The sequence below is a fragment of the Vanessa cardui genome, chromosome 2 (assembly GCF_905220365.1).
Source record: "Vanessa cardui chromosome 2, ilVanCard2.1, whole genome shotgun sequence".
Classification (NCBI taxonomy): domain Eukaryota; kingdom Metazoa; phylum Arthropoda; class Insecta; order Lepidoptera; family Nymphalidae; genus Vanessa; species Vanessa cardui.
Window position 1 is genome coordinate 10,199,174 of NC_061124.1, and position 18,736 is coordinate 10,217,909.

General features: G+C 37.8%; 2 protein-coding genes across 3 annotated transcripts in view; one reads left to right on the plus strand and one right to left on the minus strand.

Annotated features, from left to right (window-relative positions):
• LOC124535682 (mediator of RNA polymerase II transcription subunit 12-like) overlaps positions 1-16,996 on the minus strand; it is a 31,781-nt gene extending 14,785 nt beyond the window's left edge. The window contains exons 1-27 of the mRNA XM_047111989.1: positions 16,820-16,996; positions 16,511-16,722; positions 16,261-16,420; positions 15,462-15,653; positions 15,264-15,377; positions 14,950-15,054; positions 14,693-14,876; positions 13,925-14,106; positions 13,169-13,536; positions 12,172-12,321; positions 12,004-12,091; positions 10,814-10,959; positions 9,978-10,119; positions 9,441-9,548; positions 9,235-9,360; positions 8,750-8,886; positions 7,543-7,679; positions 6,129-6,211; positions 4,712-4,909; positions 4,519-4,631; positions 3,769-3,951; positions 3,191-3,335; positions 2,527-2,716; positions 2,285-2,376; positions 1,857-2,186; positions 1,087-1,263; positions 309-449 (exon numbers count right to left, since the gene is read on the minus strand). Of these exons, the coding sequence (XP_046967945.1) occupies positions 309-449; positions 1,087-1,263; positions 1,857-2,186; positions 2,285-2,376; positions 2,527-2,716; positions 3,191-3,335; positions 3,769-3,951; positions 4,519-4,631; positions 4,712-4,909; positions 6,129-6,211; positions 7,543-7,679; positions 8,750-8,886; positions 9,235-9,360; positions 9,441-9,548; positions 9,978-10,119; positions 10,814-10,959; positions 12,004-12,091; positions 12,172-12,321; positions 13,169-13,536; positions 13,925-14,106; positions 14,693-14,876; positions 14,950-15,054; positions 15,264-15,377; positions 15,462-15,653; positions 16,261-16,420; positions 16,511-16,722; positions 16,820-16,826 (4,210 nt within the window). The 5' untranslated portion in view covers positions 16,827-16,996. The remainder of the gene's footprint in view (positions 1-308; positions 450-1,086; positions 1,264-1,856; positions 2,187-2,284; positions 2,377-2,526; positions 2,717-3,190; positions 3,336-3,768; positions 3,952-4,518; positions 4,632-4,711; positions 4,910-6,128; positions 6,212-7,542; positions 7,680-8,749; positions 8,887-9,234; positions 9,361-9,440; positions 9,549-9,977; positions 10,120-10,813; positions 10,960-12,003; positions 12,092-12,171; positions 12,322-13,168; positions 13,537-13,924; positions 14,107-14,692; positions 14,877-14,949; positions 15,055-15,263; positions 15,378-15,461; positions 15,654-16,260; positions 16,421-16,510; positions 16,723-16,819) is intronic.
• Positions 16,997-17,423: 427 nt separating this feature from the next.
• On the plus strand, positions 17,424-18,722 carry LOC124539039 (peptidyl-prolyl cis-trans isomerase NIMA-interacting 4). Of its 2 annotated transcripts, XR_006967002.1 has the most exons (3): positions 17,424-17,705; positions 17,784-18,272; positions 18,515-18,722. XR_006967002.1 is itself a non-coding variant. In XM_047116351.1 (2 exons), the coding sequence occupies exons 1-2, from the start codon at positions 17,615-17,617 to the stop codon at positions 18,101-18,103; spliced, it is 411 nt and encodes a 136-aa protein (XP_046972307.1). In that variant the 5' UTR covers positions 17,424-17,614; the 3' UTR covers positions 18,104-18,722. The 2 variants fall into 2 exon arrangements, 1 of the variants encoding a protein (XP_046972307.1); XM_047116351.1 differs by having other exon boundaries at positions 17,784-18,722.
• The last annotated feature ends 14 nt before the right edge of the window (positions 18,723-18,736 follow it).

Consider the following 18,736-nt stretch of genomic DNA (forward strand, 5'->3'; position numbering starts at 1 on the left):
AGAATGAATCGTGACATGTTTCAGTGACATACTATTTTATTGCATACAGTTTATATCTTATTTTATATTATATTTTATTTTAAACTATATAGGTATAACCTCTTTTTAGAATATAAGCTTACCATACAGAAGTTTTGTATTTTATACTCAGTTTTTGTAATTTTTTTTAATATGCTTTTGGAATTTAAAGTTGGAAATATCATATTCGCTTGATTGGGAAAGCATGTAAGATTATCGGTCAGACAAACTTCCCTCTCAGTTATTGTTGAAGATTAAGGGTGTGTGTGTGTGGATGGTCAACGACTCACTGAGGATGGCCTTGAGCGTGGCGAGCACGGGCCCCACGCCGATGTTCTTGTGCGCGGCGGCCAGCAGGTGGCGGTCGCACGACAGCCGCACGCCCGCGCCCGCGCCGCCCGGGCCCGGCGACGTCGACACGCTGTACAGTCCTGCCACCACGCACACACACGTAAACATACATTCATGACTTATATGTATCTCGGTAACCCTTATAGTACGACACAAATTAGATGTAGCATCGGAAAATGCAATGGAATGAAAATAAAACCGATTACTGCCGATTTACACAACCAATAGTAATAGCTCCCTATCGCGCCATTCGACGCTATTGATCGCTATAGATTTACGCATCAGAGAAAGCAAGTGCATGTAAATCGACGCGTCAAATTCACCAATATATTTGGTCATATGATATTACAAGTTATTACGTTTGTGTAAAGATCATATTCACATCAGAAATAAATTTTGATAATTTGGGATAGCGTACTCAACTCGGATGTGATCGATTTTTACGAATTTTGCCGATGCGACATCTAAGTTGTGTCGTAGTATACGTAGCTATTCTTCATTCAGATTCGTATAAAACCAACTGGATTAAAATTAAGTATAATAATTTGAAGTCAATCTAGGAAAAGGTATGGTCAAAAGTAGAGATGGACGGTAAGAGGCAAGGAATACCACTGAATCTAAAAAGACCGAAACTTGTCAAAGTCAAATTGTCAAAACATTTCCTCTCCCGTCCCGTATTTGGTGAGATTGAGCGAGAAGGTTAGTGACTTTCCATACCGGGCTGCGGCGTATCCACGGTCTTGAACAGCCGCAGCAGCAGGTGGCAGGTGAGCCTGGCGCCGGCGTCTGGCGAGGGCGCGTTGGGGGGCAGCGGCCCGCCCCCGCCGCACGCCTTCACCAGCGACGGCAGCGCCGCGTGGCGCACGAAGTCCTCCAGCGAGAAACAGTGACGCGCTATAAACCAACAAACATATTTATACAAACAATATTGGTACTTTTACAAAACTATCACGCTACGATATATACGGAACGACACAAATTAAAGTCCATAATAGGCTATTTGACAATGCAAAAAATAAATTGTGAATTATTGTAATCACTGTATATTATGAGTTTAAAAATGGTTATTTACTAACGAGAGTTGAAAATAATACTTTATTTATTCAAAAATCATTAAATAAAAATTCATTTTTTCAAACGTTTGTCACGTGACACAAAACGCTCCTGATTGGCCGTGCTTATGATGAAGTCACTATCTTGTAAACCTTGCTTTTCTACTATATGTACCACAGATTAAAATACAGCAAAGTGACGTCACCGACCCCTTTGCAGCGCCATATTGTCCAAGTAGCGTTTTCGCGCGTTATTTAAATATGGGATATTTAATATGATATTTTTCGGCAAATACGTACTAGAAATAAAAAAAAAACAACTTTTACTGGGTTCCTTAACCTCTACTTAATAATATAAAATGGATTTTAAAAAGCAGTCAAATAGCCTATTGTGTGGAGCTCCGAGTGTTCGATAACGAGGGGGCGCGCGCTCACCGACGAGGATGCAGGTGAAGACGGCGAGCGCGTCGTGCGCGGCGGCGTCGTGCAGGTCGCGGTGGTGCAGCAGGTCGGGGTAGAGCGCGGGCGCGGCGTGCTGCGCGTGCGGCGGGTAGTGCTGCGCGCCGCACAGCGCCACCAGCGCGCCCAGCCACTCGGCCGCCAGGCTGCTGCACAGCGCCGTCATCTCGGCGCACACCACGCCCAGCTCGTTGACGCGGTCGTTGTCCACCTCGCGGCACACGGCCAGCATGGCGGAGCACACGAAGCTGTACCGGTTCGCGGGCGACTCCGCCACCTGACGCGCCCACGACACCTCGATTTTTCCTGATTGTATGAAATTAATGGCTGTTTTTAAATAATTTTTATGAAACCATGATCCGAGAAGAGTTCGAGTGACGTGAGATATATAAAATTTACTAAACCTTTTCTGGGGTTAGTGAAGAATTCGCTCAGAAACTGCGGATTGTACGGGTAATTCGACGGCGTCGGGGTCAGCGGGGAGTACAGTGCTTGCCTGAAAAAAAAAGTACATGCCTAAAAAATCATAGATAAAAAATTAAATGATTGCCATTACAAGGTTATGGATATATAAATGCTTAAGTATTAGAGAATGGTAACATAAACAGAATCGCTTCCAACGTGTAGGGATTGCTTTAGCTTGTACTTGATTTTCGGGTATGCGTTGGCGAAGGTGTCGGCGTGCGGCGCGTGGAACAGGTGCGCGGCCGCCTTGTACAGGTCGTGCAGCTGCGCCAGCACGCAGCGCTCGGCCGAGCCGCAGTCGCCCGGGTTCACCACGCACTTCACCAGCCGGCACAGCTGCTCGAACACCGCCGACGTTTGCTCCACGCACACTGACAGTTCAATTTTAGATACATATTAATAAGCCATAAGTATTAAATAGAGTTATACTAATAATAAATAAATTTTAAATTAACTGGAACAGTAGTGGTTTATGAGTGACCCAGTGTGCTTATCGATACGAGGGACATGACACATCCCATGAGTGGCAGAACAGTTATTATCACAGTACCCTTGGACGAGGGTGAAAATAAAAAAATGGTTGTTTTTGTATTGATATATTGCCATAATTATTGAAAAGAATTATGCGAATTAATAAATAAATTTTAAATTAACTGAAACAGTAGTGGTTTATGAGTGACCCAGTGTGCTTATCGATACGAGGGATATGACACATCCCATGAGTGGCAGCACAGTTATTATCTCAGTACCCTTGGACGAGAGTAAAAAAAAAAAAAAAAATTGTCATTGAAAGTTACATCTTTGAAATCTCATGAAAACATAATGCGATATCTGTGAGGACGTACGCAGCAAGCAGGAGTGGTATCTGCGGAGCGCGCCGACGGTGTAGAGCGCCAGCGCGGAGGTGTAGGCGCGCGGCGCCGCCAGCCCGCTGATGGGCGCGCCGCGGGACAGCAGCGCCGCCTCCACCTCCGACAGCTCTTTCAGGATCTGGTAAGCCGCGGCTTATGTTACAACTACGGCAATATCGAAGCTTCCAATTACAGTTAAACTATGATAATTTCGGCCATGGCGGTCAATTATAAAGGAGACTAACAAACTTTCTGGAACAGTATTATATATACTCTTTTACCTCACGACCGAAAAGAGTTTAGACTCCAGGCTATTAATGAGAGATTCTATTGGAAAATCCAGTAACTTTTATCAGCTCGATCTAGTATTTAAGCTCCCAGGAGCTCAGAATCTGCGGCTTTGTATCTACCCACTACACAAACAACGGTTCAGACTCCAAGCTATTAATGAGAGATTCTATAGGAAAACCTAATAACTATTTACCAGCCCGATCCAGTATATAAGCTCCCAGGAGCTCAGTATCTGCGGCCTTGTAGCTACCCTCTACACAAAAGACTCGTGGTCTCGTCACCTGGATGCAGGTCTCGATGAGGCCGTGCACGTTGAGCGCGATCTCCATGAGGTCGAGCGCGAAGGCCACGTGCTCGGGCTGCGGCAGGTACGTGGTGGCGCCCGCGGCGTACGCGGCCAGCGCCTCGCACACGGCGCCGCCCACCGCCCACGACACCGCACCCTGCTCGTACATCGACATCGCCTGCGACCAGCGCGAACGGTCAACTCACTTCATACAGGTTTACAGACCACTTTTGCAACAAGAGCCGAGATGGCCCAGTGGTTAGAACGCGTACATCTTAATCGATGATTGCGGGTTCAAACCCAGGCAAGCACCGCTGTTTCATGTGCTTAATTTGTCTTTATAATTCATCTCGTGATCAGCGGTGAAGGAAAACATCGTGAGGAAACCTGCATGTGACAAATTTCATAGAAATTCTGCCACATGTGCATTCCACCAACCCGCATTGGAACAGCGTGGTGGAATATGTTCCAAGCCTTCTCCTCAAAGGGAGAGAAGGCCTTTAGCCCAGCAGTGGGAATTTACAGGCTGTTGTTGTTGTTGTTTGCAACAAGAATATTTGGATATATACCTGTTTGAAAAGCGAGTCGGCCAGGTACAATGAACATTTAAGTACACATCAGCACATTAATGGCGTAAGGAATGGGCAATAATTCAAATACTTTCCAATAGTTACAGTTGATCAAATTCAAGTACTTCCTGCCTGCTTGAGTACATAAACTTTAAAAAATATAAACAGATTCCTACCTGAAACTTATGAGTCACCGCTTCGAAGTTGAATTCGCTGCGGGAGTGCTTCTTTATTTTACCCCCCTCGGCGACGTCGATCGAAAACTTCTTCGAGAACAACTTGCAGATTTCTGACGACAAAACACTCCGTGAAAACATTTCCTCCATACCTAAGATGAGTTACCTAATATCTTGTATGAGTCGGCAGTACCCTTGGTCATCTTCTTGACGGCGTGTTTGGCGTCGTCGCGCTGGCGGCCGACGCCGTAGAGGAGGATGTGGCGCTGGTTGGCGTCGTGCGGCGTGTGCTCCGGCTCGGTGGGCGGCAGCGCGAAGTGCATGGTGTAGTGGTAGTGGCGCGACACGGCGCCGCCGCAGCCGCCGCCCGCCGAGCTCGACGACCGCATGCCTGCACCGACCACGACTCTACCTTACTACACGTACCATAACATACAACCCGTACGAATCAGCTGTGCAATGTGTGTGACCCCAGTGAATGCGACCCCTCTCCCGCTACCCCGCCCCGCGCCCTCAGTAGCGATAGCATCTTTGTTAATAAATACAAAAATGATCTTAGACTATGAAAAATGTCGCCGCAATGGAAAATCTAGCGTCCACTTGCCGTTTTTTTATTGTTAAGCTGTAATGTCATATCGGTCCATATGTATCTTTTTAATTGGAAAACTTCGTGAGTAAAATGACCCAGTATAATGACGCCTTGCCTTATCATAAGAACAACCCTTTATCAACATAAAAAAAATATATAATTTGTATATTTTTTATATAATTCTCATTTTATTGCAAGCGGTATCGTTCTAATGACGTCACAGAGCGATGTGCACAGTTAATTCGTACGAGTTGTACATACATTTAACATAATTATGTTATGATATTGTGAGGAAGGTCTTGAGCACGAATAGGCTATTTGACTAGTTTTTAACCAGTAAAAGTAGATTTTTTTTATTCTGGTACATATTTGCCGAAAAATATCATGTTAAAAATTCCATATTTAAATAACGCGCGAAAACGCTACTTGGACAATATGGCGCTGCAATGGGGTCGGTGACGTCACTTTGCTGTAATTTTAATCTGTGGTACATATAGTAGAAAAGCAAGGTTTACAACAAAGTGACTTCATCATAAGCCCGGCCAATCAGGGGCGTTTTGTGTCACGTGACAAACGTCTGAAAAAATGCATATTTATTTATTGATTTTTGAATAAATCAAGCATTATATTCAAGTTTCGTTAGTAAATAACCATTTTTAAACTCATAATATACAATGATTACAATAATTCACAATTTATTTTTCGCATTGTCAAATAGCCTATTTGGATGGATATAGAGGTAGGGGACGACCAATGAAACTATGGATAGATTGTGGGAAAGATATGGCTGGAAAGAATGTTACTTGTGAAATGACGTCAGATAGGGAAGTATGGAAGAAGACACGATCCAAAGTAAATTGGGATAAGAGCAAGAGGGTGATGAAGTTTGTTATCACTAATAGAACCATTAGTGACTACTAACTAACCATGTCAATGCAATGCTTTTGATGGTAGGCCGGTGTGGCAAATCTTTTCACACAAGTTAAAAGCAAACGCTTTGGAATTGGATGAAATACAGTACCTGGCACAGACATGGGGCCCATCCCGATGGATTGCATTCCCGGTATACTCATTCCACTCGCTCCCATCATTGGTGAGTTGACACTGTCGAATCAAAATTATGTTTTAGTCCAATGCTAGCACGAATGTAATTTTACACGAACCATTTGGAGCCACTTTTGACCCCCCCATAACCCCAAAACTATTTGACTTAAACGTGTCAAATTTGGCTCATATATTGAGATTTGGAAGATACATATGTATTTCAAATTTCATAAACATGTCTCAAACGGTTATTTAGATATTAATGTCCAAAAATCGTCATTTTTATGATGAGATGAGAACTATCCAAGTCAGCCCTTAGACTACAATATATTATACTAAGTTATGGAAATAAATGATGTTTTATGTAGTTACAAATACGTTCAGGACTGGCCATTATACTTGGCACACATTTAGATCTCACTTCTTTCGTCGTTGAAGTCAATAACCTAGACCTATATATCAATATTTTAATTGGCTCTCATTTTACATTTATGATTTTGATGGGATATAATTTATACCATTGGACTTCTTTTTTTGTTTTTGTTGGAATCATAGGCTTTCCTTAACAAAAGAAATTATCAAAAGTCCAATCGTTTACGAGTTACTTACAACCATATGTATATTGTATAGCATTGTTAAAAATCTAATTAAATTCTTATCAAGTATTATCTATTTTTGTACATAATTGATTAAAACATAAATATTATTAGAAGAAAATTAAAATCACAAATAGCAACACCGTGACCGGATATATAAGGACGACTGGTTGGCAATAATCGTCCATCCGCTTAGCTGTCAGAATATTTAGCGATTTGCCTGTTATAGAATGAAATTGTCTGTTGGCCGCCATTGAAATATTTAAAAAAATATCATTTCGTAATTCTATTTCTATACTAGCGGCAAGATACGATGGCTGTTTTGACACATTAAAAAAGTGATGTGAAATGTAAATTTATTATCGATATAATATATTCAAATCGTTGTTTGTTTGCAAGTAATTTAATTCAAGTTTTTGTTGCAAGTAGTATCTGATAAAAAAGGTTTAATAAAAAAATATAAAATAATAAACATATATAAATAAAAAAAAAATTTATAAAATAGATAAAATATTTATTGTCAACACAAATATAACACCGACTTCGAGGTCGAGTGTGAGAGTGTGACGTACACGTTTACGCAAAAGAAAGTTATCTTCGCGGCACTCCAATATTTGTAGTTTAGAAATCAAATTCGATAAATTTTATGACTAACTGCACGTCACTATTGACAATAAAGAACAACAATTTGCTCCTTTGGTGTAATTATTTATTAAATACGAAACTTCATGAGCGAGCAAACGTCATAATGGCCATCATAGCGTGCCGCTACTATAATAATATATATTTATTTACCTGTGAGAGGGTTCTCCGGGATCCTTAGGACTGTCTGGCGCATCCATGGAATTTTGCTGATCTTCCTTAATGTGTTGCAGTAGTTTATCGAGGTCGTCGTCTATTTTGGAGTCATCGAGATCCATTCGAACGTTCTCCTAAAATACATAACTTGCTTACCATTTTTTAATACAAAATACGTTATATCTTACTAATATTATATACGCGAAAGTATAGCTAGTATCTGAATTAAATTTGGATAGATAGATTATATATAGCTTGGAATAGGAAATAGGTTATTTTTTATTTGTTAAAAAGGTGTATAGCATCTGAACCCCGAATCCGAATTTCAACTTTAAACAAATATGTTACACTTGTAATCAATGTACATATCAGAAGTTGTTTTTCTTTTTTTGGATGTTGTGTAAGCCATCAATTAATATGTATATTGTTAGTGTACTTATTAAATAAATAAAATAAAATAAAATCCGGACCACACCGAAACTAGAATGTCATAATCCGCCCTATCCAATTTCGAGTGATTAATTCATCCGATTTGGATCCTTCAGAAGTACGAGTTGGATACAAAACGAATTTATAAATATGTAATGTAATTTATAATAGAAAGATACTCGTAATGTGGCTTAAATGTCATCTATGTTTGTCGAGGCGCGCACTAACTGCTTCTACGGGATCATTAGAAAGCGGTGCGCCTCGTTGGCCGGCCGATGGGACACCCACTGATTTATCGCTGGGTACCGCTCCATGCTCCCTCGACTAAACATCTTTTTTAGAACGGGGGTCTCACCGGAGGCCGTAAATTATTTGTTATTTGCTTTGAATTTTTTCATTTTTAAATAATTCTAAATATATAAAAGTATTTAATTAATTAATTCAAATTTTAATTTTATACATTTTTTTTTGTTACTAGCACATTAATTGTTTTGTTTTATATAGATTAATAATCTGAAATAAATGCTTATTATTTTTGACGACCTCCATGGTCGAGTGGTGTGTACATCGGATTTCATGGGTACGCTACTCTGAGGTCCCGGGTTCGATTCCCAGCCTGTTGTCTTGGGTCTGGGTGTTTGTGGTACCGTCGTTACTTCTGATTTCCATAACACAAGTGCTTCAGCTACTTACATTGGGATCAGAGTAATGTATGTGATGTTGTCTCATATTTATTTATTTATTATTATTATTATTAGATAACAATGAGCGGCACCTCCATCTTGGACTTGAGGTCGATGCCGGCGAAGATGTCGTCGTCCATGTTGTGCGCGCTGGGCGCGCTGGAGGCGGGCGGCGCCACCGTGTGCGCGCCGCCCGCCGCCGTCGGCTCCGTGGGCGAGATCAGGTCGCCTGCGCACACGCTCATGTTACCAGGCGAACTCCGGTCACACGACCATTATTTCAAATTTTATGAAAACTTATAAATTGGAGAGTATTGATTTTTTTCCCTTCTAATTTTCATTTTTACACAATGAAAACACTATTTTCTAAAAAAAGTTCTATTTTCTAACATAGAATTATTACATTGAAATTTTTGAGTGGCAAAGAAAAAACACACACACACACACACACACATTTTAAGCATAGTAGCGAAAACCATAAGTGCGCGCTTTTTTACGGTATCTATTTAAGAGTAAAAGCAACTGGACCTGATGGTAGAGGATCACCAAACTTTTAGTTGGATATTATTTAGTATACCTCTTGATATGAGAGTGCACATGTATGCGTCGTGGGAGAACACATCGCGTCGTATCAGTTCACCAAACAAGTGCACCAGGTTAGCGAACTGTTGCCTGTTGCCCGGCGGTGCGTTTGGACTCTCATCTGTAATAATAATTAAGTATGTTATGAAATTGTTAAAAACATGCTTATCTTTCATTAAAATTAATGTAGGCATTATTTACCCAAAATTGGTGCATCATTGTCCAAGAAACGTAGCAGTAAGTTTTGGAAAATTGGAGGTCCGTTGTAGAGACCCGTGCCGGAGCTTATTGACTCCTTGTCATCGGACCCTAGAGGGATAGAAATATTTATGAATTAAAAAATTTAATCTTGCTTATTTATTAATATAAAAAATATAAATTTAATTTTATTCTTTCATATTGTTATCGAGTCGAGATGGCCCAGTGGGTAGAACGCGCGCATCTTAACCGATGATTGCGGGTTCAAACCCAGGCAAGCACCGCTGATTCATGTGCTTAATTTGTCTTTATAATTCATCTCGTGCTCAGCGCTGAAGGAAAACATCGTGAGGAAACCTGCATGTGACAAATTTCATAGAAATTGCCACATGTGTCTTCCACCAACCCGCATTGGAACAGCGTGGTGGAATATGTTCCAAACCTTCTCCTCAAAGGGAGAGGAGGCCTTTAGCCCAGCAGTGGGAATTTACAGGCTGTTGTTGTTGTTGTATATTGTTAACGGTAGTGTCAAGTGCGTACCCTGGTGGTCGTGGTGGTGGTGGTGGTGCTGTCGGCGGTCTAGCAGCGCGGCGGCGGCCATGGCGCGGTGCTCGCCCCAGCGCGCGCCGCACACGGCCCACTCGCACAGCACGCGCACCACCGCGTACGAACACGCGAACTCCTGCAACACGACACAATTCTCACTAACTCATATCCCTTTTGCTTGGTGGTAGGGCTTTGTGCAAGCCCGTCTGGGTAAGTACCACCCACTCATCAGTTATTCTACCGCCAAATAACAGTACTCAGTATTGTTGTGTTCCGGTTTGAAGGGTGAGTGAGCCAGTGTAACTATAGGCACAAGGGACGTAGCATCTTGGTTCCCAGAGTTGGTGGCACATTGACGATGTAAGGAATAATTAATATTTCTTACAGCTTCATTGTCTATGGGTGATGGTGACCACTTACCATCAGGTGGCCAATATGCTCGGCCGCCAATCTATACCATAAAAAAAAAACCCTGAATCTTATTTGTGATTTACGTGAGACTGAGTTTGTGTACATCATTTAGCATAAAAATCTTAACCTAATAATACAAAATTTGCAGATATGACTAAAGTTATCTGGCTATTATAGTCCATTCCACGAATCACACTCCCATCGAACAAAATACCCGCCCCTCATTGGTCAATGTGTGCTACTAGAGGTGAGACGAAATGTATATTAACCAGTAAGCGCACAGGGACAATTTCGTTTGGGAGTTCGTTTCGTAGAATGAACTTCATCTTTACTACATCAACTTAGAAAAACTATGCAGATTCTTACTTCAGTTCAAATGTGAAAGGCCAAATAAATTAACCGAAAAATATATATATTACCGGATCTTTAGGATCAGGGTTGCCATCTTTGTTGGTTGGAGTGCAGTTGGCGAACACCTCCTTGTATAAGGTGTCCAAGTTGTTGTTCGGATCGACTCGATCGAAGCTGTGCCTGTCCAAAGCTTCAAGGACTGCTAAGACTCGAGCTACAAATAAATTTAAAATAAAAACCTTAGTAATATTGACTCTGTGCACGATTACAGCGCCAACTAGCGTCCACAACTTTGAAGGCTCTTTCACATTGACATTTAGGCCGTATATTGGTAAAAAAATATCGAAATGAAAAAAAAAAATTTCGGCTAATAAATTGTTGTGATACCTCGATTTGGGTGGAAAAAAGGTGTTGAAATTATTTTGGTCATTCACATCAAATGAGGTAAGTCCAAAAAGTGTGTGTTAATTTTGAGTGTGGCAGGGTTTGTTTACTTCATTTATAGTTGTAGTTTTACAGTAAAACAAAAAGAAAAAGCTACTTTAATGGTTTCATTATATAACAGTAAATACATTTATGTTCCTGTTCCTCAATGTTCCTGTATCGCTAGTAATAAATTAAACATCGTTTTCAGATCAAAATGAGAATTGTTTTGAAGACCGGGTTTGTAAGTGTTACTCACAATATAAAATTCCAACCACAAACTGTAATTAACGGAAAGTTTTTATTTAGTATTTCTGCCAGTATTCTTGCAGTTTACAACACAACAACTACTGTGACTCATTCTTGTTAGCAGACTAATGCGATTAATTAATGATAATAAAATGTATTTATGTAGAATCACTTTGCAATTGACATATACATTTGATGTCAGAGCTTACATTATTTCTACTTTTGACCATCATGAGCGCTGCGATAGATTATGTTACCCCCACCTAATACTTCGAATAGATTTATATATTAGAAATCATATTGTATATAAGCATGTGATTTAAATATAACTGCCTTTTTATAAAATTATTATTGCTATTTAAAAATTAACAAGCCCAAGCAACTTTTATTGCTAGGTTTTTGTTTATTTTTGCTCTTTCTTCATTAGAAAAACACATTGGTTTTCACCTTTCCACCTTACTATGTATTAACTTATATTACTTTTTAAATTTCAATAAAACGTCACCAACATCCGAATCCATATGAATTGATTATTCACGATTTTAACCAATTATATTAATTTTATCATGACTGCCATAGACTATACCTTGCGAGCTGGTCTGCCATTTATCTGTACACCACTTGCTCTCAGCTTTCTTGCTGCGAGCTGAAATTTCTTGTTCTGCTTCATAAACCTGTGACAATATTGAGTATATCACTTAATTTTCTAAAACATTTTTTAAATTTATGGTTAAAAAGATTGAGAAGCAAGTACCATCCTCCGGTGGTGCTCGGTGACGGCGGAATCCATCATGGGCATGGGCAGGGCCGAGGGCGGCAAGGGCAGCAGGTCGAGCGGGGAGCCCTGCAGCGACGAGCCGCAGCCCGACCACACCAGCGCCGTCGGACATTCGATACAGATTATCTAAAACGTCAAGGTCAACTCATTCATTCACTGTCATATCTATTAGATTTGCATTAAAAGATATACAGATTACCAAATAGCATTACATATGTTGTGTTCAGGTTCATTGTGTGTGTGAACCAATGAAACATTTTAGTTCCCATAGTTGGTAGAGCATTGGTGAAGTTTTCTTATAGAATTGTCTATGGGCAGAGGTCCGTCATGTGGCCTAGTAGACAGTCTCACTTGAGATATAATAAATATATTAAAATCGAGTCGTTTATTATTGAGATTAAACAAATTGAAATTACTTTTGTAAATAATCACTGTGCCGTATATGCACATAGGTATTAAAGTAAACAGTTAGTAAAGTTACATATTCTATGACTAAAATATTTCACATCTGTGTATCTCATATTCTTTGGCATATATCGTGTATAAAAGTCGAAGCATTGCATATGTAAAACAGAGTGTCTATCAAGTGCATCACAGTCCGTATAGTTGTACTATCTCGTCAATAAATCGTGAACCAGTTAGTGACTTTCATTATCCTCAACATCAGCCCAGCAATATCACCATTACATAGTATAAAACAAAGTCGCTTACCACTGTCTGTCCCTACGTATGCTTAGAACTTTAAAATTACGCAACGGATTTTGATGCTGTTTTTATTAATAGATAGGAGTGATTTGAGAGGAAGGTTTTTGTATATAATACATAGACATTATAGTAAAAAATAACTGATAATTTTAAAAGTTTCTAATTTGATGTCGAAATAAAAAAAATCCTGTAGTATATTTAGTATCAGATTTACACCCGGGCGAAACCGGGGAGCGTCGCTAGTAATAATAATAAAAGTGGATCCTACCTGTAGAATCGTTGCAAGCTGTATTATCACATCTCTGTGGTACGAGCAGTTGAGTATTTCTCCAAAACCAACTTGTACAGGATTCAGAGATGAGGCTATCACTGTTGTTAGAGTAGTTTTGGTGTCTCTCGGTGGAGACCCTGCCTCCTCCTTCACTTGAACATCCATCGGTTGTTGAGGATTCGGTGTCCCTAAGGGATTGGGAGTTCCCAGTGAATGGTTGGGATTCGGAGTTCCAAGGGAGTGGTTAGGATTAGGAGTCCCGTGATTCGGGTCTGCCGGTGTGGCAGATCGTTTTATTTGCGAGACATTCGGCTTTACATCTCCATTGGTTTCATTCGCTGGGGACATTGGAGTTCCATTTGTTTCTGTGATCGTTAATAAAGAACAAATTAGAATAATAAACTTCATTTAATGATCAAACAAATGCACAATCACCTTTAAAAAGGATAATCAAATATAAACATGAGTAGACACCCCCTAAATTTGTATATTCTACCGCCAAACAGAAATACTAAGCGTTGCTAGATTACTCTATTGGGTAAGTGACCCAATGTAACTATAGGCACAAGGGGCATAGCATCTTAGTTCACAATGTTGGTTAGTTACATACTGGTCATTTAAAGAATCGTAAAAACATCTCTTGCCTCATATATAAATTTAAAATTGTGTATGATAGTGTATTAGTTATTATGGATGCTTTTGTAATTAGTCCTAGTTGTTTAATAAAATGGTAAAATTTAAATGCATTAGTACCTCCATTCCTTTCAGTACTCTTGTTGAATACAACAGGCTGATTGAGAGCTCTTAAAGTCGTATCAGACAAAACCGAACATATTGCTGCAGCTTTTTTTGCACAAGATGTAGCGAGACGTCGGGACAAACCTTCACAGCATACAAATTCACTCATGTGCTGCAATGCTAAGGGCAGGAACAATCTAGAAATAAAACAATTAGTATTAGAAACAATTAGTATTAGTAAAGTTATTCTACCGCCAAATAACAGTACTCAGTATTGTCGTGTTCCGGTTTGAAGGGTGAGTGAGCCAGTGTAACTACAGGCACAAGGGACATAACATCTTAGTTCCCAAGGTTGTTGGCACATTGACAATGTAAGGAATAGTTAATATTTCTTACTAATGGATACAATTACGTTACAAGCTTCATTGTCTATGGGTGACGGTGACCACATACCATCAGGTGGCCAACCTATACCATAAAAAACAAAAAAAATAAATTAGGTGTAGCAATGCCTAGTTATACTATATTTAAATCACTTTGCTACTCTATTACATTGTAAATACTATGACAAATAAGATCAGATCAGGTTATTTTTGTGTCTAAAAGTATATTAAATGTACATAATTATTATTAGCTTTATTACATTTTAAAATCCTATTAAGCGATGACACTACCTTACTGGATGGGTATAAATATTCTTATGAGCAAATTATATGACTTAGTCTTCATTGTAATGTTTTTAAAAAAATGCAAAATTTTTGGTACCTGTATATCAATTCTTACCTCAAAAGTCCATCATCTGGGGCTCTTTTATCAAGCAATTCAATTATCCACGTGAGAAAATCATGTCTGTCCAGTAAACCCTCATCCAATAGGTAACGAGCCAGCCGACAGCAATAATTCCACTGTCGCAGTGCTTGTCGCCAGTCAGTGCTTTCATTTGAATTTGGCGTTGAGGAACCAAGCCCTATTAAGTTTATACAGGTTAAAAATATTATTTAATTTACAAAAATAAGGTTTATTAAGAAAAAAGTTCATACCACTAGAATTTCCAGGGGAGTGCATAGAATTTGGTACCGTTGAACTGTTTGGTGTTGATCCTCCGGGCATGTTGCCTGAAGAATTGTGACTGGGTGTACCTTGACCTGCAAATAAATAAAAGAGGTATCTCAAAAAATTAGATATGACTCTAATAATGACAAATAAAAAAATGGTTGTAACATACGTCTTTTATTTGTTAAAAAATAATTATTCAAATAGTCAAATTAAAAGAAATCTTGAATCAAAGAATGAATGAAGTTTTTAGAAATCTAATATTGATAAGTGTGTTTCAGTTTCACTTTTTTAAACATACCTGATTGAGATGGAGGTGTTTTATCAGAAATGTTTCCTGGTACTGCACTTTGGTAGTATTCTGCTAGCTTTGGTATCTGATCCTTGAGGAATTTTATCAATGTCGTTGTCCATTCTAAAAATCAAAATAATTAAACACCATAAATCATAATTTATACCATTAATAATAATCATAATCTTTTAGAAATAAATTAAATACCAGTAGTAGGATCGGGAAGTTGTCTCTTCTTAATCTTGGCCTCAGAAACTGCGACAGTATATGCAGAACTGAGTTTGATAAACCAGGCAGCTCTTGGCATAGCTACCTGGTATTCTGTCAATGTAATAAATATTTCTTCTTTTTTATTGAAATTAGGTGCTTTCTTAGCAAGCTGAGATAGAGGTTTGCTTCCTGTTAATAAGAAAAGAATGGTATAATCTGATTTATAATACAAGAATATACTAATGTTGCATTTCATTTTATAGAGTACTATATTGAATAAATAAATGAATATTCTGCATATTATTAGAATAGCAAATAAGAATACTTTTCAATATTGTTTTGTATTTTGAGTCAAATATGAATTTCATGTTTGTTTCATAGTTATTATTATTATTATATAATATTGATAAATAAGGAAACTAAAGTGTAAATAAATTATACAGAATATTTTCATTTACTTATATTTTAAAGAAGTGAAAAGTATATTACTTTTAAATATACATTATTTACTACAACACTATGGTGTGTAATTTTTTAACTTTCACTTAGAATTAAAAATGTATGTGTTATATAAACAATTTTAACAATAAATATAGGTACAAAATATAATAAGAATATATATTAATTCACTAAGTGTATTAACATATGTGTCTTAATTAACTTAAGATTTTGATATTTTTTTTAATATAATAATATAATTTTAAGTAATTGTAGTATTTGTTTTTTTATGTATGATTTTTAATGTTTTATATTTCCCAAACTCCATTCCTTGATTTGTCTTCAAGAAATGTCTTACCTGCTAAATCTTTAAACCAAGCTTCAATTTGTGGTTTTGTTCTGGCAGTTGCTGGCCAAAAGTTATCTTTTGGATTTACTTGCTGTCTTTTTCTACCACAGTCAGGTAGGGTATTTAGCTCCTCCTTCTTTGATAAGATTCCCGAGAAGAATTGTCCAATCTAAAATAATATGTATGTGTTAAAAAAGAATGTTTGTTTTACACTAATGCTTACACTGATGTTGTGTTTATAAAGATTTCATATTCTCACTTTTGAGGCAGAGTAATTAAAATTTCGCGCGGTCCCAAATTCATCATTTGATTGTGGTGTTGTTGTGAATCCGTGTTTTACGTTGGCAGACGTAAGCTCGTCCTCCTTTTGTCGTGGTTCTTGTGGGTACACATCTGGAGGCCCCAACCGAGGCCTTTTAAGGGGCCGCTTTTCGTACATTATACCCATTGTATCGGTATTTGGGGTTTTATCTGCACGTTTAAAAGTTTACCATATATATTTAAACATTATCACAAACTTTACATTGAATATTCATAGATTCTCATTTTATGCACTCGTATGATTTACCTTTCATCTAAAAACAATTTATATGACACATACTTCAACCATTATAATTAAGATACAGTTTTAAAATCTATATCAATGAAAGAAAAACAAATCTTTATATAAAAACAATAATCCTTTGATCTGTTTCTTACTCAAATTTCTGACATTATAGTTTTGGCAATTACACAGGCATAACACATAACACAGATTAAATAATGATTTTATTAAGTCCATAGACATTGGCAATAAGAACAAATGTAAGCACTGCTTAATCGTACGTTACCGATGCGACGCCGAATTTGGGAGCTTTACTATTATATCCCTTGTATCTGTAATTACATAGGAGTACTTATCATTCGGACGGTGTTACAAAATTATTTAAGTATTGCTACTTGTTGGTAAGAAAGAATATACCGTAAGAGGTATCAACTCAAACATGCTAGCATAAATTCGCATTGGTAGATCTTATTTATTTTTATATAATATGATTGCTAACATCGTAATAATTAGTGCTTTTATAATTCTTATCAACGATTATATTGAGAATCGATTACTTCTGTTGTAAAATTTTAATCTAAATAATAGAAAAATATTTTTATGATTGATTTGCCTTAAATTTTTAAAAGAAAAACATACAGAAGTCACGGTGACATAAGAAAAGTTTGGAACAGTTGTACCAAATGACTGATAGATGAATATAATTTTTATCCTTAAGAAAATAAAGTATAAAACGACTTGTGAATCAACTTTGTGTACAAATTACAGTTTTTGATATTTTATAAATAAAATTATTATAGATTTAACATAGGAATTGTCATGCCGCCAAAAAAACAACCAGAGAAAGGTGGTAAAAGTGCTGGAGGTAATAAAACTAGCGGTGGTGGCAAATCGAGTGGTGATAGTAAAGGTTAGAAAAAAATACATGTTGTTTTATAAATGTATAAATAACAACACTCCTTTAAAAATAATCTTATTTCAAATTTAGAAGCCGCAGGAAAAGAAAAAAAAGGTGGGACAGCTGTCAAAGTTCGGCATATATTGTGCGAGAAACAATCAAAATGTTTGGAAGCATTGGAAAAATTGAAAGCTGGACAAAAATTTCCTGATGTAGCGGCCGCATACAGTGAAGATAAAGCAAGGCAAGGGGGAGACCTCGGCTGGATGACCCGAGGTTCTATGGTCGGGCCATTTCAAGATGCGGCTTTTGCTTTGCCCATATCTTCAGTCACGAATCCTATATACACCGATCCTCCGATTAAGACAAAGTTTGGCTACCATATTATAATGGTTGAAGGCAAAAAATGAACGAAATGGTTTTGGAGTTTGAATATTTCTGGGCGATACTCTTGTTATTTATAATGGAAAGAATTTGTTGTTTGCAAGAACAATTTGATAAAGATTTACTAATTCTACCGGATCCCCAGCGGTCCAATGTATCATTGAGTTCTAATACTGATGAAGTTGTTAATACAGAGTAAGTTGGGTAATCTTTCTGACTCATAGTTGTACATTTCTGAGAATTAAAGAGGTCATCGTTTAATTTTTACATATTGACCTGAGACATACAGGTTTCCCTACAATGTTTTTCTACCACCAACAATTTGAACCATTGGACTATTTGAACCTGCTATCTTGCTTAGGATCTACCCACTTGATCAACTGTATAATTTCATATTTATCAGGTCTTGAGTATGTTTTAATTAACTATTGTTGCAGTTACGGTTTGAAGCTTAGTTTTCTACGTTTGTACCGTTTGATGCATATAACATTGCTTCTAACACTTGCAAACTTTTGTAATATATGCCTGTGGTTCATCATGGCTAAGAAAATGTCGTCCAGAAGACTAAAGTATATGTTAAATATAAGTTCATCTTAAATATATATACTCTGAACTGTTTGTATAAAAATAAAATGCATTTTTACAGTTAAATTTTTATT